This window comes from Oncorhynchus nerka, linkage group LG4 (genome assembly GCF_034236695.1).
Source record: "Oncorhynchus nerka isolate Pitt River linkage group LG4, Oner_Uvic_2.0, whole genome shotgun sequence".
Classification (NCBI taxonomy): Eukaryota; Metazoa; Chordata; class Actinopteri; order Salmoniformes; family Salmonidae; genus Oncorhynchus; species Oncorhynchus nerka.
The window spans coordinates 62,100,208-62,123,017 of record NC_088399.1 but is presented as its reverse complement, the minus strand read 5'-3'; the positions used below and the strand labels follow the sequence as shown (position 1 = coordinate 62,123,017).

The 22,810-nt window shown below is 44.1% G+C and overlaps 1 protein-coding gene across 1 annotated transcript in view; it reads right to left on the bottom strand.

Moving 5' to 3' along the window:
- LOC115128770 (glutamate receptor ionotropic, NMDA 2D-like) overlaps positions 1 to 22,810 on the bottom strand; it is a 47,409-nt gene that overhangs the window by 5,545 nt on the left and 19,054 nt on the right. Inside the window, exons 4-11 of the mRNA XM_065018121.1 lie at positions 21,708 to 21,822; positions 18,221 to 18,429; positions 14,344 to 14,512; positions 13,679 to 13,832; positions 9,029 to 9,154; positions 8,575 to 8,804; positions 1,674 to 1,834; positions 934 to 1,121 (exon numbers count right to left, since the gene is read on the bottom strand). Of these exons, the coding sequence (XP_064874193.1) occupies positions 934 to 1,121; positions 1,674 to 1,834; positions 8,575 to 8,804; positions 9,029 to 9,154; positions 13,679 to 13,832; positions 14,344 to 14,512; positions 18,221 to 18,429; positions 21,708 to 21,822 (1,352 nt within the window). The remainder of the gene's footprint in view (positions 1 to 933; positions 1,122 to 1,673; positions 1,835 to 8,574; positions 8,805 to 9,028; positions 9,155 to 13,678; positions 13,833 to 14,343; positions 14,513 to 18,220; positions 18,430 to 21,707; positions 21,823 to 22,810) is intronic.

The window sequence follows — 22,810 nt, the reverse complement described above, 5'->3', positions numbered from 1 at the left end:
GTAACAAAGTAAGTCCCCGATTGTGAAATTAGCAACGCAACGTATGACACAGTGCTTGAGAACACATATATGGAACCTTTAAGACCTTTTAGGATGTAAGGATTTGTGAAACATTCTGGGGGGGGGGGGGGGTGATTGCACAGAAGACATACAGGTAACTGCCAAAATAATGGAAACACTTGAGTAAACGAGGGATACAAAGAGTCTATTGAAAGCAAATTCTTCCACACAGGTGTGGTTCTTGAGTTAAGCAATTCACATCCCATCATGCTTAGGGCGATGCATACAAATATTGTTTGCCAATATTTTGGCCACCATGACTATGCCCCCATAGGATGAAAATGCCCCCATCCACAGGGCACAAGTGGTCAATGAATGGTTTGTTCAGCATGAAAACGATGTAAACCATATGCCATACCCATCTCAGGCCAGATTTCAACCCAATTGAACACTTATGGGAGATTCTGGAGTGTCGCCTGATACAGTGTTTTCCACCACTATCAATAAAACACCAAATTATGGAATTTCTCGTGGAAGAATGGTGTCACATCCCTCCAATAGAGTTCCAGACACGTATAGAATCTATGCCAAGGTGCATTGAAGCTGTTCTGACTCGTGGTGCCCCAACGCCCTATTTAAGACACTTTTTGTTTGTGTTTCCTTTAATTTGGCAGTTACTTGTAGTATGTAGGTCTACTGTACAATGTACAGTATGCAGGACAAACTGTAAAACCGTGAATGTGAACAGCATTCAACTGAATTAAGCAGAAGGTACTGCAGGAAAGTGGTCCCCCCCCCTCACTTCAATCCACCACTAAAAGCAGGGACAGATTGATGCTGCCAGCTCGCCGCTAACAAGCCAGCACATTTATCAACTTCTCCTGCCTGTCCCCAACCCCCCCCCCCCCCACACACTCCTTTCTCTCTCCTCACCGTCTCCCACCAGCTGCAGGAGGGCCAAGTCCACGGGGCGTTTCCAGCGGGTGTTCTTATGCAGGGCGATGCCGTAGCCCGTGGTGGCGAACACCTTGCCCGAGCCAATGGTCATCACCTTACAGCCCTCGTCTTTCCTCGCCATGTAGTTTAGCACAGCCGCGTCATAGATGAAGGCATCTAGTTTACTGACGGGGAGGGAGGGAGTGAGGGAGGGGAGGGGAGGGGAGAAAGAGAAGAGGGGATGAGGGTGAAATGATAAGTGAGAATGTGAGGTTTAATAACGCGGTACGTCAAGTCCGGCTGAGGACTAAGCTTCTGGTGGTCAAGTCGTCTTGGGGAAGTGTCTCCCCTCGGCATGAGGCGCACAATTTGTGACAACTACTCTAATAAGTGTGTGTGAGTTTTATCTAATGTAAGCATAATTCCTACAGTAGTTTGCACTATAAACCCCAGCAGAGACATAAACACACATACAGTAGGACAGGACTGCATGGGGAGATACCTGTTACTAAGAGGCTGCTATGCTGGGTCATGTTCATTAGGGAACACAACAGAAAACGTATATAAAATTACATTTTTGCAGCGGAAAACGAAAATGAGCGTTTCTTATTGGACAAGTCTAGGTAGTCCCTCCATGTTTCAGGCTGTTTTCCTCCGTTTGGTGCCTAATGAACATGGTCCTGGTTGAATGAAATGAAATGAACGGGGATGTCATCTTCGGAAACACACAAACTGACCCAGTCTTGAGGTTGTCGATGGCCTCCTCCACGCCCTTCTGGTTGTTGCGGATCATGAAGTTGTGCATGTTGGCGTAGTTGCTGCGGATGTTCTCCTCTGTGCTTCCGTTGGGGACGGTGCCAAATCGGAGCGGGGGGTACTGCTCAGTGGGCTGCTGGAACTGGGGGGATAGAGGGGGAACTAGAGGTTGATGTGGGGATTCAGGGTAAGTGTTGAGTGACAACAGTACATTACAATGTAAATAATGCATCGTGATCTAAGGAAGTCGGACAGTTGGACAAAACATCAAGCAACATGTCAAAAATCATAGAACTGCCAAAATGCAAGAACATTCGAAAAGATTGGTGCTCAAATCTCCAAAAACCAACTCAACAAGTTGAGCATTTATCTTTTGAGATGTTCTTGTGATTTTGGGCTGCATCTCGTGGTGCTGTCCGGTGTCCACCCAACTTCCTTAGATCTCATTTAAAAGACCGTTTCTTCTTCTCCCCCAAAGAGAACAGAATTCTGCTCTCCTTGCATTTTTATTACAAAGATCTTTAGAAAGGGAGAGAAGTGAGAGGGATGAACATTAGGGATGAATCAATGCATAAATTGTCATGACAGAAGACATGAGATGTATATTTCATAATACCACACAAATGACCAAAATAAGTGGCTACTCTGACTGACAAACTGAGGACAATCTGGTCTTGAATTCAAACAATCAATGGCCCAGGCCAATGAAGCGACACACAGATTGTACAATGTTAGGAGGAAATATATATACAGTTGAAGTCGGAAGTTTACCTACACTTAGGTTGGAGTCATTAAAACTCATTTTTCAACCACTCCACAAACGTATGGTTAACAAACTATAGTATTGGCAAGTTGGTTAGGACATCTACTTTGTGCATGACACAAGTCATTTTTCCAACAATTGTTTACAGACAGATTATTTCACTTATAATTCACTGTATCACAATTCCAGTGGGTCAGAAGTTTACACGCACTAAGTTGACTGTGTCTCTAAACAGCTTGGAAAAATCCAGAAAATTATGTCATGGCTTTAGAAGCTTATGATAGGCTAATTGACATCATTTGAGTCAATTGGAGGTGTACCTGTGGATGTATTTCAAGGCCAACCTTAAAACTCAGTGCCTCTTTGCTTGACATCCTGGGAAAATCAAAAGAAATCAGCCAAGACTTCAGAAAAAAATGTGTAGATCTCCACAAGTCTGGTTCATCCATGGGAGCAATTTCCAAATGCCTAAGATACCACGTTCATCTGTACAAACAATAGTACGCAAGTATAAACACCATGGGACCACGCAGCCGTCATACCGCTCAGGAAGGAGACGCATTCTGTCTCCTAGAGATTAACGTACTTTGGTGCCAAAAGTGCAAATCATTCCCAGAACAACAGCAAAGGACCTTGTGAAGATGCTGGAGGAAACAGGTACAACTGTTTCTATATCCACAGTAAAACAAGTCCTATATCGACATAACCTGAAAGGCCACTCAGCAAGGAAGAAGCCACTGCTCCAAAACAGCCATAAAAAAGCCAGACTACCGTTTGCACCTGCACATGGGGACAAAGATCATACTTTTTGGAGAAATGTCTTCTGCTCTGATGAAACAAAAATAGAACTGCTCACAAGCCGAAAAAACACCATCCCTATCGTGAAGCACGGGGTGGCAGCATCATGTTGTGTGGGTGCATTGCTGCAGGAGGGACAAGAGCACTTCACAAAATAGATGGCATCATGGGGAGGGAAAATTATGTGGATATTTTGAAGCAACATCTCAAGATATCAGTCAGGAAGTTAAAGCTTGGTTGCAAATGGGTCTTCCAAATGGACAATGACCCCAAGCATACTTCCAAAGTTGTGGCAAAATGGCTTAAGGACAACAAAGTCAAGGTATTGGAGTGGCCATCACAAAGCCCTGACCTCAACCTATAGAACATTTGTGGGCTGAACTGAAAAAGCGTGTGCGAGCAAGGAGGCCTAGAAACCTGACTAAGTTACACCATCTCTGTCAGGAGGAATGGGCCAAAATTCACTCAACTTATTGTGGGAAGCTTGTGGAAGGCTACCCGAAACATTTGACCCAAGTTAAACAATTTAAAGGCAATGCTACCAAATACTAATTGACTGTATGTAGACTTCTGACCCACTGGGAATGTGATGAAAGAAATAAAAGCTGAAATAGATCATTCTCTACTAATTCTGAAATTTCACATTTTTTAAATAAAATGGTGATCCTAACTGACCTGAGACAGGGAATTTTTACTAGAATTAAATGTCAGGAATTGTGAAAAACTGAGTTTAAATGTATTTGGCGAAGGTGTATGTAAACTTCCGACTTCAACTGTACAGTGTATACACTACATGTCCAAAAGTACGTGGATGCTCATCAAACATCTCATTCCAAAATCATGGGCATTAATATGGAGTTGGTCCCACCGTTTAACAGCCTCCACTCTTCTGGAAAGGTTTTCCACTCGATGTTGGAACAATGCTGCAGGGATTTGCTTCCATTCAGCCACAACAGCATTAGTGAGGCTGGACACTGATGTTGGGCCGGATTTAGGCCTGGCTCGCAGTCGGCGTTCCAATTCATCCCAAAGGTGTTCAATGGGGTTGAGGTCAGGGCTCTGCAGGCCAATCAAGTACTTCCACACCGATCTAAAAAAAAACATTACTGAATGGACCTCGCATTGTCATGCTGAAACAGGAAAGGGCCTTCCCCAAACTGTTGCCACAAAGTTGGAAGCACAGAATTGTCTAGAATGTCATTGTACGCTGTAGCGTTAAGATTTCCCTTCACTGGAACTAAGGGGCCTAGCCTGAACCATGAAAAACAGCCCCAGACCATTATTCCTCATCCACCAAACTTTACAGTTGGTACTATGCATTCGAGCAGATAGCATTCTCCAGGCATCTGGCAAATCCAGATTCGTCCTGTCAGACTGCCATATGGTGAAGCGTGATTCACCACTCTTGAGAATGTGCTTCCACTGCTCCAGAGTACAGTGGCGGCGAGCTTTACACCAATCCAGCCGACGCTTGGCATTGCTCATGGTGATCTTAGGCTTGACCTGCGGCTGCTCGGTCATAGACACCCATTTCATGAAGCTCCCGACGAACACTTATTGTGCTGAGTTGCTTCCAGAGGCAGTTTGGAACTCGATGGTGAGTGTTGCAACCGAGGAAAGACGATTTTTACATCGTACACACCTCAGCACTCGGCAGTCCCGTTCTGTGAGCTTGTGTGGCCTACCTCTTCGCGGCTGAGCCGTTGTTGCTCCTAGTAGTTTCCACTTCACAATAACAGCATTTACAGTTGACCGGGGCAGCTCTAGCAGGGCAGAAATTTGACAAACTTGTTGGAAATTTGACGACTTGTTGGAAAGGTGGCATCCTTTGACGGTGCCATGTTGAAAGTCACTGAGCTCTTCAGTAAGGCCATTCTACTGACAATGTTTGTCTATGGAGATTGCATGGTTGTGTGCTTGATTTTATACACCTGTCAGCAACAGGTATGGCTGATATAGCTGAATCCACTAATTTGAAGGGGTGTCCACCTACTTTTGTATATATAGTGTATATACCATTGCCTACAGTAGGCTACATAATAACATTTCCAGTGGGACAATGTCTCACCTAATGATGAAGATTAAGCCATAGGCTACTCACAGTGATGGCCGATGTGCTCATCGTGGCAATAGCCTATCTCATGATGAGCTACTTTGATAAACAGCGCTGCTGTTCGCAAAACAAAATGGGAGTTGTTGAGGAAAATGTGTTTCTATCGGTTTTACAGACAGATCAGACTTTTCAGAAGTAGGGATTTGCTTTCCAAACTGTACATTTTTCCCACAATTGTATTTTGAAATCTTCAAAAAGGCAAAACGACAACCGCAAACAACCATAGACATATAATCCATAGATGGCAGTTCAAGTCTGGACTGGCATCCATTGCTAGAGTACCCATGAGTTTAACAGTCAAATTGCCAGTGTAAGAAGTTATAAAACCTTTCTATGGATTATATGTCTATGGCCACAATGCAACAAGCTGTATATTTGGCACGCATGCTGGCCAAAGAGCAGCATTCCTGACTGGAGGCATACCGGTAACTGCCAAAATAAAGGAAACACTTGAGTAAACGAGGGATACAAAGTATGTGAATTTTCCTGGCATGGTTTAGGTCCACTTGTAGAATTTATGCCAAGGCGCATTGAAGCTGTTCTGACAGCTCTTGGTGGCCCAACACCATTTTCATTAAGACACTTTATGTTGGTGCTTCCTTTATTTTGGCAGATACCTGCATGTGAGTGTGGTAAAAAAATCCTCTGTGGCAAAATGATGCTCTCTGGTGTGGTGTGATAAAACTATTCAATATTACAAAAAATAATGCAATTTTATTTGTGTTTTTTTTTTTTTGCATCTTGGGCTTAGGCCCAAAATATATATACTAATACTGAACAAAAATATAAACGCAAAATACAACAATTTCAACGACTTTACTGAGTTATAGTTCATATAAGGAAATCAGTCAATTGAAATCAATTCATTAGGCCCAAATCTATAGTATTTCACATGACTGGGCAGGGGCACAGCCATGGGTGAGCCTAGAAGGGCATAGACCCACCCACTGGAGAGCCAGGCCCAGCCAATCCAAACAGAAATACTCCTCAGTTTCATCAGCTGTCCGGGTGGCTGGTCTCAGATGATCCCACAGGTGAAGAAGCCAGATGTGGAGGTCCTGGGCTGGCGTGGGGGAAAAAACCTGTTGGAGGTGGCTTATGATATTGAAATGAACATTCAATTCTCTGGCAACACCTCTGGTGAAGATTCCTGCAGTCAGCATGCCAATTGCACGCTCCCTCAAAACTTGAGACTTCAGTGGCATTGTGTTGTGTGACAAAACTGCACATTTTAGAGTGCCGTTTTATTGTCCCCAACACAAGGTGCACCTGTGTAATGATCATGCTGTTTAATCAGCTTCTTGATATTACACACCTTTCAGGTGGATGGAGTATCTTGGCAAAGTTAAAATGCTCAATAACAGTGATGTAAACAAATTTGTCCACAAAATTGGAGAGAAATAAGATTTTTGTCCGTATGGAAAATTTCCAGGATCTCTTATTTCAGTTGATGTAACATGGGACAAACACTTTATATGTTGCGTTTATATTTCTGTTCTGTATACATATATACAGTTGAAGTCGGAAGTTTACATACACCTTAGCCAAATACATTTAAACTCAGTTTTTCACAATTCCTGACATTTAATCCTAGTCAAAATTCCCTGTTTTAGGAATTAAGAATGTGAAATGTCAGAATAATAGTAAAGATAATGATTTATTTCAGCTTTTATTGACATTCCCAGTGGGTCAGCAGTTTACATACACTCAATTAGTATTTGGTAGCATTGCCTTTAAATTGTTTAACTTGGGTCAAACGTTTCAGGTAGTCTTCCACAAGCTTCCCACAATAAGTTGGGTGAATTTTGGCCCATTCCTCCTGACAGAGCTGGTGTAACTGAGTCAGGTTTGTAGGCCTCCTTGCTCGCACATGCTTTTTCAGTTCTGCCCACACATTTTCTATAGGATTGAGGTCAGGGCTTTGTGATGGCCACTCAATACCTTGACTTTGTTGTCCTTAAGCCATTTTGCCACAACTTTGGAAGTATGCTTGGGGTCATTGTCCATTTGGAAGACCCATTTGTGACCAAGCTTTAACTTCCTGACTGATGTCATGAGATGTTGCTTCAATATATCCACATAATTTTCCCTCCCCATGATGCCAACTATTTTGTGAAGTTCACTAGTCCCTCATGCAGCAAAGCACCCCCACAACATGATGCTGCCACCCCCATGCTTCATGGTTGGGATGGTGTTCTCCCCCCTTTTCCTCCAAACATAACAATGGTCATTATGGCCAAACAGTTCTATTTTTGTTTCATCAGACCAGAGGACATTTCTCCAAGAAGTACAATCTTTGTCCCCCTGTGCAGTTGCAAACCGTAGTCTGGCTTTTTGATGGCAGTTTTGGAGCAGTGGCTTCTTCCTTGCTGAGCAGCCTTTCAGGTTATGTCAAAATAGGACTAATTTTACTGTGGATACAGATACTTTTGTACCTGTTTCCTCCAGCATCTTCACAAGGTCCTTTGCTGTTGTTCTGGGATTGATTTGCACTTTTGGCACCAAAGTACGTTCATCTCTAGGAGACAGAACGCGTCTCCTTCCTGAGCGGTATGACGGCTGTGTGGTCATATGGTGTTTATACTTGCGTACTATTGTTTGTACAGATGAACGTGGTACCTTCAGGCATTTGGAAATTGCTCCCAAGGATGAACCAGACTTGTGGAGGTCTACACATTTTTTGTTCTGAAGACTTGACTGATTTCTTTTGATTTTCTCATGGTGTTTCTCATGGTTCTCTTAGTGTATGTAAACTTCTGACCCACTGGAATTGTGATACAGTGAATTATAAGTGAAATAATCTGTCTAAACAATTGTTGGAAAGATTTCTTGTGTCATGCACAAAGTAGATGTCCTAACCTACTTGCCAAAACTATAGTTTGTTAACAAGAAATGTATGGAGTGGTTGAAAAATGAGTTTGAATGATTTCCAACCTAAGTGTATGTAAATTTCAACTGTAAAACATATATAATTGTTTGCTTCCTCTTGGGCCCCCCAAGGGGCTGGGCCAAGGGGCTTCAGCCCTGGTAAGCCCCCGCATGAATCCAGTCCTGCCTTCCCCAACGCAATGCTTTTAAATCCATAGACCGGTAATGTGCAAGTGCACACATTGGGAGAAGTGTGAAGAATTGAGGCGTCACTGTGCTATGGAAAAATACATTATAGCCATCTTGGCCTTGGATCAGAACGGCCTCCTCGCTCACACACCTTCTTGTCGCTGAGGCCAGACACAGTGTCGATGTACTCCTCCTGGATCATGAAGGCTGCCAGGTTGGCCGTGTAGGAGGCCAGGAAGATGACCGCAAAGAAGGCCCACACCAGCACCATGATCTTACTGGTGGTTCCTCTGGGGTTCTCCACAGGCACTGAGTTATTGAAGACCAACGCCCACAGCAGCCAGATAGACTTCCCTATGGTGAATTTAGAGCCCCCTGTCTCTGGATAGAGAGAGGTCGGGGGGAAGAGAGAGGGGGGAGTGGGAGAGACAATGAGAGAGAGCGAGAGAGAGAGAGACAGGGAGAGAGAGAAATGGACATTGAATGGAATAGAAACATCCCCAGGGTACTACTCACACTGGTATGTAAACTCATCCCGACTACTTCAATTGCTTCAATGGTGATAACCTGAAATAATAATGACCATACTGTAATAAATGACTTACTCTTTGCACTTTGCAGGCTGCGGTTGTAGCCGACGGGACTGAAGAACTCGAAAATAAAGACTGTGACAGCGACCACGGAGAGGCACATGACGAACATCATCACCCACACAGCTGGGCTGTATGGTTCTGAAACATCGCATCAGAAAGACAAGGGTTCTGTTCCAAGGATATTGCTAGCTTGCTACTTAGAATGAAGCTATTGACGCTTCCCAAATGGTACCCTAAAATGTCCTATATATGGTTGGGTCCGAAATGATCGACACCCTTGATAAAGATGAGCAATAATGATTGCATTAAATAAATAATCAGAACCGTGAGCTATATTGTATGCTCCCAAAAATTGGGTAATTATGCTTAGAGAAAAATATTTAGTAAGTCAAACCTTTTTTCTCAAAAAGATAGGGGGCAAAATGATTGACACCCCTAAATATTCTTGTAAATAAAGTAGTCAAGGGTTACTAAACCTTTGACTACTTTATTTAAAATAATATTTAGGGGTGTGAATCATTTTGCCCCCTACCTTTTTGAGAAAAAAAACATGACTTGTTAAACAAAATCTCTTTCTCTTAGCAGTATTAGTATAAAATAAAATACTTTCAACATTTTTCTACATTTGATCCCATATTCTACATTGGGTCCAAATATTCCTAGCACACAACGTCTACACAAAGCGTGTGACTCTATGAACTTGTTGGAGACATTTTGCATTTTGGTTTTGTTTCAGATTGTTTTGTGCCCAATAGAAATCCATTGTAAATATTGTAATGTGTCATTTTGGATTCCCTTTTATTGTAAATAAGAATAGAATATGTTCCTAAACCCTTCTACGTTAATGTGGATAATCCTAAATGAATCGTGAATAATGATGAGTGAGAAAGTTACACCATTACCAACAACAGGGGAGGTTAGCATGTCTTGGGGTTATAGATCTTTGACCCACTGTAACTTTCTCACTCATCATTATTCACGATTCATTCAGGATTGTCCCTAATCATGGTAGCATCCACATGAATGTAGAAGTGTTTAGAAACATATTATATTCTTATTTACAATAAAAGTGACTCCGAAATGACACAATAATCACCTGAAATGCAACCAAAACGAACTGCAAATGCATCCAACAAGTTTGTAAAGCATAATGCAGTCCTTGCATGCTAGGATTATGGGACCAAATACTCAACTTTTGACTCGTTTGTATTTATAAGAACCTTTAGGGGTGTCAATATATATATATTTTTAAATACAATATAGCTCAGTATTTCAATTATTTATTTTATACAATCATTAATCGCTCATATTTATCAAGGGTGTCAATAATTTGGGACCCCACTGTAGTGCACTACTTTTTTGGTAGAGCCCATTGAGCCCTCCGTCAAAAGTAGTACACTACATAGGTAACAGGGTGCCATTGGGACACAGACAATGTATTGGACACGCATTAGACTGTCGCTCGACCTCATCCCTTTAATACGGCTTGTAAATGGACAAAGTTTCGATCCAAGAGTGGATGCACATTGAGCATTTACTAGCCTTATTAAATATATAAGTGTGTGTGGTGGAGCATTTGTGTATGATAGAGGGTTGCTGGGCCATGTAAAAACTAACAAGTGATGTGTGTTTAACAATACAGACAGATTACAGGCATGCATTCTAAGTGGTATGCTAGCATTGACATTGGAACATAGCCAAGGAGGGAATTCAACCAAAAAAAGCCATTCTCAAACCACTACACTCGTGCCATCGAATCCCCAAGCCGTCAAGGTAAAAATCTGTCGTTCTGCCCCTGAACAAGGCAGTTAACCCACTGTTCCTAGGCCGTCAGTTCTTAACTGACTTGCCTAGTTAAATAAAAGGTAAAATATACATTTTTAAAAAAATAGGTAAAGACAGGCATTTAAAGGGATTGTTTTGTGGCAACACGATGTTGATTGGATACCTGTGACGTAACTAATTATTAATGTTTATTACAAAGTAATGAAGCCATTGCTCTGTGATTGCATGGTAATGAAATGAAGCCGTTTTTGTTATTACACAAGAGGAACCGGGAACACAGACTGGATGGTCTTTAAATCATTGTTGGAGGTTCAGATTCTGTCTGACCTTAGTCATAGAGGAGTAACCTACAATATCAAAAATACTAAGGTCAAAACAAGATGGTTGAGAAAATGGTTGAAGGTCTCAAGAAAACAGCCTTACAAAAAGAGGCAGGCTTGAAGAGCCAAGATTTTCTTGGCAAGAGATTACTCTGGGCTCTGGCCAGCTAATACACACTAAGAGCAAACCAATGACCCTTAGGTTACCATCAAATCAGTGACCCTTGATTCAGACTAAATGGCCTTGGGGTAAAAAAAAAAAAAAAAAAACTTCTAGGTGGCCATTGGATACAGAACATGTCCAGACTGTCTACTAAATCTTCGTTGACAGACAGATATAAGTCTGACATGAATCATTCAGGGGGGAAACGACATCCAGCCTGTGTTGTTTGAGTGTCTGAAACTAAGACTACATCCAGCCTGTGTTGTTTGAGTGTCTGAAACTAAGACGACATCCAGTCTGTGTTGTTTGAGTGTCTGAAACGAAGACTACATCCAGCCTGTGTTGTTTGAGTGTCTGAAACTAAGACTACATCCAGCCTCTGTTGTTTGAGTGTCTGAAACGAAGACTACATCCAGTCTGTTGTTTGAGTGTCTGAAACTAACACTACATCCAGTCTGTGTTGTTTGAGTGTCTGAAACTAAGACTACATCCAGCCTGTGTTGTTTGAGTGTCTGAAACTAAGACTACATCCAGTCTGTGTTGTTTGAGTGTCTGAAACTAAGACTACATCCAGCCTTTGTTGTTTGAGTGTCTGAAACTAAGACTACATCCAGCCTGTGTTGTTTGAGTGTCTGAAACTAGGACTACATCCAGTCTGTGTTGTTTGAGTGTCTGAAACTAAGACTACATCCAGTCTGTGTTGTTTGAGTGTCTGAAACTAAGACTACATCCAGCCTGTGTTGTTTGAGTGTCTGAAACGAAGACTACATCCAGCCTCTGTTGTTTGAGTGTCTGAAACGAAGACTACATCCAGCCTGTGTTGTTTGAGTGTCTGAAACTAAGAATACATCCAGTCTGTGTTGTTTGAGTGTCTGAAACTAACACTACATCCAGTCTGTGTTGTTTGAGTGTCTGAAACTAAGACTACATCCAGCCTGTGTTGTTTGAGTGTCTGAAACTAAGACTACATCCAGTCTGTGTTGTTTGAGTGTCTGAAACTAACACTACATCCAGCCTGTGTTGTTTGAGTGTCTGAAACTAACACTACATCCAGTCTGTGTTGTTTGAGTGTCTGAAACTAAGACTACATCCAGCCTGTGTTGTTTGAGTGTCTGAAACTAAGACTACATCCAGTCTGTGTTGTTTGACTTCATACCTGAACTAGCTCGTTTTATGTCCAGCACAGCAGTCTCCAATGGCCAGATTGCTGTGTACTACTGAGTCATATCTAATGAGCTGCCATTACCTCGGTGCATTTCACACTGTATAATCTAAGATCCGGCTGCAGATTTAAATGTACCATCCCGTTTCAATCGACAGCTGTAGGATTAAAATGTCTGCCTTGTTTGCAGACTATTTAACCAGGAAGGGCTCATTGAGATTAAAATCTCTTTTTCAAGAGCGCCCGGGCCAAGATAGGCAGCACCAAGTCATTACAAAAAACTACAGACAGACAGCATGAAAAACTACATGTAATCTAGTAAAAACCATTGAATTCACAAGAGTATAACAAAATGTAAATAAAACAGCAAATTAAAAACATTGACAGGTCAGGGAATCAGCCTCAAAATCCTTCATCAGTGATTTAAAAACACCAATCGGGACAAGTTCTTCCAGTTTAAAAGTATTTTGTAAGGCGTTCCAAGACGATGGCGCAGAGTACATAAAAGCCCTTTTACCAAATTCAGTTCGGACATTTGGAACAGTTAGCAGGATGAAGTCCAGCGAACGAAGAGACGACCCACCACATTTCTGAACAATAAAAATGCCCAAATAAAAAGGTGGTAAACCCAAGAGTATACCAGTGACTGAGCCTACGAGTGACTAGAGAAGGCCAGCCAACCCTGGTATACAAAGTGCAGTAAGGGTTTTGCAGTTTAAAATAAATCTCTAAGTGCCATGGTAAAGTGTGTCAATTGATGTCAAACACTGAGCGGAAGCATTCATATATAAAGTATCCCCATAGTCTAGTAAAGGCATAAATCTAGCTGATACTAGTCTCCTTCTGGCTTCAAAAGAAAAACAGACTGAGTCTCTCTACATGGTTGAACAAAGACTAGAATTACGCTAAGGCGATTTGAAATGTCGAGGCGTTACCTTAGAGACATATTTTACTCTGAAATATTTTCACCATTCATTACCGAGGAGCGACATAGCCCATTGGAATACTGAATGGGTTTATGGATTTTATTTGAGAAGCCTGTGAAACATTGCTTGACAACTTTGATACTAAACCAAGAGAGAGAAATCAAGGTTTTCCTTGTTGGTTGGAATGTCAGGTGTTGTGTGTTACCATAGACCCTTCATAGCCCATCAGAAGCCCTTCACAGCCCATCGTAGGCCCTTCATAGCACATCATATGCCCTTCATAAGCTCTTAGTCAGCCCTGCTCACCAAGGAAGGCCGACGGCGAGACGGTGCCGTTGCTACGGGAGACCATGACGCTGATGCCTGTCTCCACGAAGGGCACGGAGAACTCCACAACCTCCGACCTCTCCTTGTTGACGGTCAGGGAGCCAATGGCCATGTCGGCCCGTTTATAAACCACCTGGTGGGCGGGAGGGGAACTGCAGTTAGGAACAGAAAAAAAACGGTCCCATTCACGTTCACAGGCACTCACTTCCAGCTGTCTCAGTAGTGAAATGGTTACGGTAACGAGATCCGAGAGCGAATTGAGCGACTGTGGAGCCTCGCGGCGAGAGAAAAGGGACACCGGCACCTCGTAGAAGGAGCCTAGCACCCGGTGGCTGTGTAAGTACAACAACACACCCTTAGCCGTGTTGGTATATAACATCCCCTTCTCTGTTAACCACCCGTATTAATCCCGGCCCTCAGAGGGGGATTGGCTTCCCTGGAAATAACGAGGCATCTGCCCAAGACTCCAAGCCAAACACTCCACTTACTCTTCCATGGGAATACTAATCTATTTGACAGTTCTTAGTCTCATTCTGTCTCCACATTTACTTTTAGGGGATTTCGAGGAGGAATTGCATGGTACCCCTTGAATAGGTTTTTGAATAGGAAAAGAAAAGGAGAAGAAGAAATGCATGACCCCTGACCTCCCCGACCATGCCATTCCACTGCCCATCACTCCCCCTCTTCCCGTGTCTGCCATTGGTCACCAGGTAGAGGTCATAGGAGAAGCCCACTATTTTGGCCAATCGCTTGAGGACGTCAATGCAGAAGCCTTTGCAGCAGTGCTTCGACGATTTCTCATCCACCGGCACACTGTGGTTACAGAGAGAGAGAGGGGGAGGGAAGGAGAGAAAGACAAGGAGGGAGAGGGTAGAGACAAGAGGCAGAGGAGAGAGAGAGAAACAGAAGGGAGACACAGTAGGGCAAGGAGGAATGTATGAATTATTAGCAAGAGCTGTAGTAGCTGGATCAATACTGCCTGTAGTTGGACTGCTCAGTTTTAGAGAGGGGAGGCACATCAGGACAGACAGGAGGACTGCATTAAAACAGGATTAAACACTATTTTTCTGTGTGGTTTACCCTCAGCAGGGGACAAGGAGATTTAACAGGACATACGTGGACTCTTTCCAAGCATGTAGCTTTACAACAGGTAAGTTGACAGAAAAGGCCTGATGGTAGATCAAAAGCTACATTTATCTGGGCAAATATCAATGTGTGATCCCTCCCTGTATGGCCACTGTGATAACCCACCAGTGTAGTTTTTAAGATTCTAATGGAATGTTCAAAGTAGGCTGATTAAAATGGGCCAATCTCCCCGAGCAAATCAAATTGATGGACCTTTCAGCGGGCCTTGTTACCAGGCATCAGAGACAGACTGGCGGAACACACAACACACTCATCAGACCGTTAGAGACCAGAGCAGACTGTGAAACACTAAGTGAGAGTTTATAAAAGAGGACCAGAGAGAATACACAGGATGTCAATAAGTAAAACGGGCAAAGCACGTGTTTACCGGTTAGACTAAGCTGCATCCAAAAAAGTTACTCTAAGGGGAAACTTCAATCAAAAAGTTACTCTAAGGGGAAACTTCAATCAAAAAGTTACTCTAAGGGGAAACTTCAATCAAAAAGTTACTCTAAGGGGAAACTTCAATCAAAAAGTTCACATTTGAGGTTTTGTTTGGAACCTTTTAATATTTCAAATGATCATGTTATGAGTGTGCAAAACATTAGGAACACCTTCCTATTATTGAGTTGCACCCCCTTTTGCCCTCAGAACAGCCTCGATTCGTCGGGGCACGGACTCCACAAGACGTCGAAAGTGTTCCACAGGGATGCTGGCCCATGTCGACTCCAATGCTTCCCACAGTTGTGTCATGTTGGCTGGATGTCTTTTGGGTGGGGGGCCATTCTTGATACACATGGGAAACTGTTGAGCATGAAAGACCCAGCAGCGTTGCAGTTCTTGACACACTTAACCCGGTGCGCCTGGCACCTACTACCATTCACCCTGTTCAAAGGCAGTTAAGTCTTTTGTCTTGCCCGTTCACCCTCTGAATGGCAGATATGCACAATCCATGTCTCAGTTGTCTCAAGGCTTAAAAATCCTTCTTCAGTCTATGTCATGGAAAGAGCAGTTGTTCCTAAGGTTTTGTACACTTCAGCATATAAAGACATTTTTAAGTTCAAAGGCTTTATTATTTATTTACCACAATTCAGATGCTAAATCTTTACAAATTCTTTCCAATTATTTTCCCTGAATGGCTCGAGGAGAGGGTATGTAACCCTGTGACATCATACTTTTAGGAGTTATGTCCTTTTTAGTTAGTGTGGAGGAAAGCATTGTATATGAAACACACTCTCAATAAACTATATGAATAATGAGGATCAACATGGCCGACCACGATTTTTGAACGAAATTCCCGTTTACACTTATGATAGTTACAACATTTAAACTATGTTGGTTACATGTTGGTCATGGTTAAAACATCTGCATGGTTAGACCACGGTCGGTCATGGTAAAACATCTGCATGGTTAGACCACGGCCAGTCATGGTATAACATCTGCATGGTTAGACCACGGCCGGTCATGGTATAACATCTGCATGGTTAGACCACGGTCGGTCATGGTATAACATCTGCATGGTTAGACCACGGCCGGTCATGGTATAACATCTGCATGGTTAGACCACGGCCGGTCATGGTATAACATCTGCATGGTTAGACCATGGCCGGTCATGGTATAACATCTGCATGGTTAGACCACGGCCGGTCATGGTATAACATCTGCATGGTTAGACCACGGTCGGTCATGGTAAAACATCTGCATGGTTAGACCACGGTCGGTCATGGTAAAACATCTGCATGGTTAGGTCATGGTAAAACTTCTGAATGGTTAGACCACGGTCGGGCATGGTAAAACATCTGCATGGTTAGACCACGGCCGGTCATGGTAAAACATCTGCATGGTTAGACCACGGTCGGTCATGGTAAAACATCTGCATGGTTAGACCACGGCGGTCATGGTAAAACATCTGCATGGTCATGGTAAAACATCTGCATGGTTAGACCACGGCCGGTCATGGTGTAACATCTGAATGGTTAGACCACGGCCGGTCATGGTAAAACATCTGCATGGTTAGACCACGGTCGGTCATGGTATAACATCTGCATGGTCAGACCACGGCCGGTCATGGTAAAACATCTGCATGGTTAGACCACGGTCGGTCATGGTAAAACATCTGCATGGTTAGACCACGGCCGGTCATGGTATAACATCTGCATGGTTAGACCACGGTCGGTCATGGTAAAACATCTGCATGGTTAGACCACGGCCGCTCATGGTAAAACATCTGCATGGTTAGACCACGGCCGGTCATGGTATAACATCTGAATGGTTAGACCACGGTCGGTCATGGTAAAACATCTGCATGGTTAGACCACGGCCGGTCATGGTAAAACATCTGCATGGTTAGACCACGGCCGGTCATGGTAAAACATCTGCATGGTTAGACCACAGTCGGTCATGGTAAAACATCTGCATGGTTAGACCACGGCCGGTCATGGTATAACATCTGAATGGTTAGACCACGGCCGGTCATGGTAAAACATCTGCATGGTTAGACCACGGTCGGTCATGGTATAACATCTGCATGGTCAGACCACGGCCGGTCATGGTAAAACATCTGCATGGTTAGACCACGGTCGGTCATGGTAAAACATCTGCATGGTTAGACCACGGTCGGTCATGGTAAAACATCTGCATGGTTAGACCACGGCCGGTCATGGTATAACATCTGCATGGTTAGACCACGGCCGGTCATGGTAAAACATCTGCATGGTTAGACCACGGCCGGTCATGGTATAACATCTGAATGGTTAGACCACGGTCGGTCATGGTAAAACATCTGCATGGTTAGACCACGGCCGGTCATGGTAAAACATCTGCATGGTTAGACCACGGCCGGTCATGGTAAAACATCTGCATGGTTAGACCACGGCCGGTCATGGTAAAACATCTGCATGGTTAGACCACGGCCGGTCATGGTAAAACATCTGCATGGTTAGACCACGGCCGGTCATGGTAAAACATCTGCATGGTTAGACCACGGCCGGTCATGGTAAAACATCTGCATGGTTAGACCACGGCCGGTCATGGTAAAACATCTGCATGGTTAGACCACGGCCGGTCATGGTATAACATCTGCATGGTTAGACCACGGTCGGTCATGGTAAAACATCTGCATGGTTAGACCACGGCCGGTCATGGTATAACATCTGAATGGTTAGACCACGGTCGGTCATGGTAAAACATCTGCATGGTTAGACCACGGCCGGTCATGGTATAACATCTGCATGGTTAGACCACGGTCGGTCATGGTAAAACATCTGCATGGTTAGACCACGGTCGGTCATGGTATAACATCTGCATGGTTAGACCACGGCCGGTCATGGTAAAACATCTGCATGGTTAGACCACGGCCGGTCATGGTAAAACATCCGTCCCAGTAGCAGGCCTTACTTGGTGATGTTGAGCGGTAGTCTGCAGGGCACCGAGTCCCGGATGCAGGAGTTGGTGCCTGGGTCGGCTGGCTCCACAATGACAAAGGGCCTCTCCTCCAGGGTGACCACCTTGAGGTGCTGGGTGTCATCCAGCGGCTTGAGGAAGGAGCCGTAGCGTGAAAAGGGCTGAATGATGAGATCCAGAACACCGTTCTGCCACGTGCCAACCTGCGGGAGATCATTCAGAGACACTTAGGAAGTATCTGGAGCGCGAGGTGGAAAAAGGAAACCTTTCTGCGACGCAGTGTCTCTTTTGTTCACCACTGTGGTAAGTGGGGCATGTACTAAACCCTTTGAGGGTGTTCCAGTGTCTCTTTTGTTCACCACTGTGGTAAGTGGGGCCTGTACTAAACCCTTTGAGGGTGTTCCAGTGTCTCTTTTGTTCACCACTGTGGTAAGTGGGGCATGTACTAAACCCTTTGAGGGTGTTCCAGTGTCTCTTTTGTTCACCACTGTGGTAAGTGGGGCATGTACTAAACCCTTTGAGGGTGTTCCAGTGTCTCTTTTGTTCACCACTGTGGTAAGTGGGGCCTGTACTAAACCCTTTGAGGGTGTTCCAGTGTCTCTTTTGTTCACCACTGTGGTAAGTGGGGCATGTACTAAACCCTTTGAGGGTGTTCCAGTGTCTCTTTTGTTCACCACTGTGGTAAGTGGGGCCTGTACTAAACCCTTTGAGGGTGTTCCAGTGTCTCTTTTGTTCACCACTGTGGTAAGTGGGGCCTGTACTAAACCATTTGAGGGTGTTCCAGTGTCTCTTTTGTTCACCACTGTGGTAAGTGGGGCATGTACTAAACCCTTTGAGGGTGTTCCAGTGTCTCTTTTGTTCACCACTGTGGTAAGTGGGGCCTGTACTAAACCCTTTGAGGGTGTTCCAGTGTCTCTTTTGTTCACCACTGTGGTAAGTGGGGCATGTACTAAACCCTTTGAGGGTGTTCCAGTGTCTCTTTTGTTCACCACTGTGGTAAGTGGGGCCTGTACTAAACCCTTTGAGGGTGTTCCAGTGTCTCTTTTGTTCACCACTGTGGTAAGTGGGGCCTGTACTAAACCATTTGAGGGTGTTCCAGTGTCTCTTTTGTTCACCACTGTGGTAAGTGGGGCATGTACTAAACCCTTTGAGGGTGTTCCAGTGTCTCTTTGTTCACCACTGTGGTAAGTGGGGCCTGTACTAAACCCTTTGAGGGTGTTCCAGTGTCTCTTTTGTTCACCACTGTGGTAAGTGGGGCATGTACTAAACCCTTTGAGGGTGTTCCAGTGTCTCTTTTGTTCACCACTGTGGTAAGTGGGGCATGTACTAAACCCTTTGGGGGTGTTCCAGTGTCTCTTTTGTTCACCACTGTGGTAAGTGGGGCATGTACTAAACCCTTTGAGGGTGTTCCAGTGTCTCTTTTGTTCACCACTGTGGTAAGTGGGGCCTGTACTAAACCCTTTGAGGGTGTTCCAGTGTCTCTTTTGTTCACCACTGTGGTAAGTGGGGCCTGTACTAAACCCTTTGAGGGTGTTCCAGTGTCTCTTTTGTTCACCACTGTGGTAAGTGGGGCATGTACTAAACCCTTTGAGGGTGTTCCAGTGTCTCTTTTGTTCACCACTGTGGTAAGTGGGGCCTGTACTAAACCCTTTGAGGGTGTTCCAGTGTCTCTTTTGTTCACCACTGTGGTAAGTGGGGCCTGTACTAAACCCTTTGAGGGTGTTCCAGTGTCTCTTTTGTTCACCACTGTGGTAAGTGGGGCCTGTACTAAACCCTTTGAGGGTGTTCCAGTGTCTCTTTTGTTCACCACTGTGGTAAGTGGGGCCTGTACTAAACCCTTTGAGGGTGTTCCAGTGTCTCTTTTGTTCACCACTGTGGTAAGTGGGGCCTGTACTAAACCCTTTGGGGGTGTTCCAGTGTCTCAGCGGTCAGGCTAACATAGGAGACTGCATACTGGGGGGAATTCAAACCAGAAGCGACCACGACCCGTGTTGAAGTGATTCACAAATTAATTGAAGTAAGTCACTGTTTTCTGAAGCACCAATTCATCAGTTCTCCTTCTGGGGTCACTTGAAGTCGTCCGGTTCGAATATGACCAGCTACAATGTATTAGTACGTGTACATGTCGACCATGGAATGGCCTACATTTGTATATTATTATCTTCATATTTTGAACTGTGGTTATGATATACTATAGGGAACAGTAAGTTACAGTACAATGGAGACTATGAACGCACTGTAAATCATACGTGGTCTGACTTTCCCATCATATAATGGTCTGGGGTCAGAAACTGGTCCCAGAGCTCAATCATCCACTGCTTGATCACTCCCCTCACCTGATCTGAGCCCAGAGCGCTCAGTAAATATACTCGGAGGAGATGGGAAATGAACTGAAGGAGCCCCACCGCAGGGACCATGTTATCGTTCAGCTGCAACTAGGTCAGATTAGCCCACCTTGACACTGACAGTATGGAGGCAGTGGTGTAAAGTAATTACGTTTTTTTTTAAAAAAAATACTTTAAAGTACTACTTAAGATGTTTTTTTGGGGGGTGTCTATACTTTACTTGACTATTTATATTTTGGACAACTTTTACTTTACTACACGCCTAAAGAAAATAATGTACTTTTTACTCCATACGTTTTCCCTGACACCCAAAAGTACTAGTTCAATTTTGAATGCTTAGCAGGACAGGAAAAATGACACACACTTGAACATCCCTGGTCATCCCTACGGACGATCTGGTGGAATCACTAAACACACATGCTTGGTTTGTAAATGATGTCTGAGTGTTGGAGTGTGCCCCTGGCTATCCCTAAAAAAACAAGAGCATCTTGCCATCTGGTTTGCTTAATATAAGGAATTTGACATTATTAATAGTTGAACTTTTGACACTTAAGTATATTTTAGCAATTACATTTACTTTTGACACGTATGTATAATTAAAACCTAATCATTTTAGACTTTTACCCAGTAGTATTTTAATGGATGACATTCACCTTTACTTGAGTCATTTTCTACGAAGACATCTTTAATTCTACTCAAGTATGACGTTTGGGTACTTTTTCTACCACCGTATGAAGGCGTGTTGAGTATATCACGATTCACGCTGAACAAATTCTGGTTGTTGTGAATGGATATCCATGGAATCGCTAGGCCTTGAGGCAACGACGTGGGTAAACACAGAGTACTGAAAGGTTAGTTGAAAACAGCAGGAATGGAGTGAACGGAGAGCTGAGGCAAGAGCATTAGACGTCGAGTTAAGCCTGTTAACGAAAGCTAACAAGGTTTCCAAAACGTGAAGGAGGGGTACACGTAGGCACATCCGATGGACTGTTATAGTGCGGTTAGTGTGGTTAGCAAGGTGAGGGGAGAGTGTGTGTGTGTGTGTGTGAGGATGTGTTAGCAAGACTTGATGGGGTGTGGGATGGTGGTTAGCGAGCGTGTCAGCTAATTAGAGGCTAGCGGGCTAACTCACTGACCTCCTCCCAGCCTTTCCCCTCGGTGTAGGAAATCACATCCAGCACTGGATTGGACAGGTAGCCGTCACTGTTGAACGAGTAGTCCCGGCCACTCAGCGTAATGTTACTGAAGAACCTGGAAGACAGGGAATGGAGTGAGAGAATGGCAGACAGAAAGAGAGAAATAGAAACAGGGAAACAGAGAGAAATAGAGGGGCATGACAGACAGACAGACAGACAGACAGACAGACAGACAGACAGACAGACAAACTGAGAAACTGAGACATGGAGAAGCAAGCTTCATTTTTTAGCTGAAAGTGACAATGGAGGCAATGAGAGTGGCAGAGAGAAAGAGAGAGCGAGCACACAGCCATGCAATCTCCATAGACAAAAATTGGCATTAAAATGGCCTTACTGAAGACCTCAGTGACTTTCAATGTGGCACCATCATAGGATGCCACCTTTCCAACAAGTCAGTTCATCAAATTTCTGCCCTGATAGAACTGCCCAGGTCAACTGTAAGTGCTCTTATTGTGAAGTGGAAACTTCTAGGAGCAACAACAGGTCAGCCGCAAAGGGGTAGGCCACATAAGCTCACAGAACGGGAACGCCGAGTGCTGAATCGTGTAGCGTGTAAAAATGATCTGCCCTCGGTTGCAACACTCACTACCGAGTTCCAAACTGCCTCTGGAAGCAAAGTCAGCACAAGAACTGTTCGTCGGGAGCTTCATGAAATGGGTTTCCATGGCCGAGAAGCCGCACACAAGCATAAGATCACCATGCGCAATGCCAAGCGTCGGCGAGAGTGGTGTAAAGGACTCTGGACTCTGGAGCAGTGGAAACGCGTTCTCTGGAGTGGTGAATCACACTTCACCATCTGCCAGTCTGACAGATGAATCTTGGTTTGGCGGATGCCAGGAGAACACTACCAGTGCAAATGCATAGTACCAACTGTAAAGTTTGGTGGAGGAGGAATAATGGTCTGGGGCTGTTTTTCATGGTTCAGGCTAGGCCTCTTAGTTCCAGTGAAGGGAAATGTTAATGCTACATCATGCAATGACATTCTAGACGATTCTATGCATCCAACTTGGTGGCAAAAGTTTGGAGAAGGCCCTTTCCAGTTT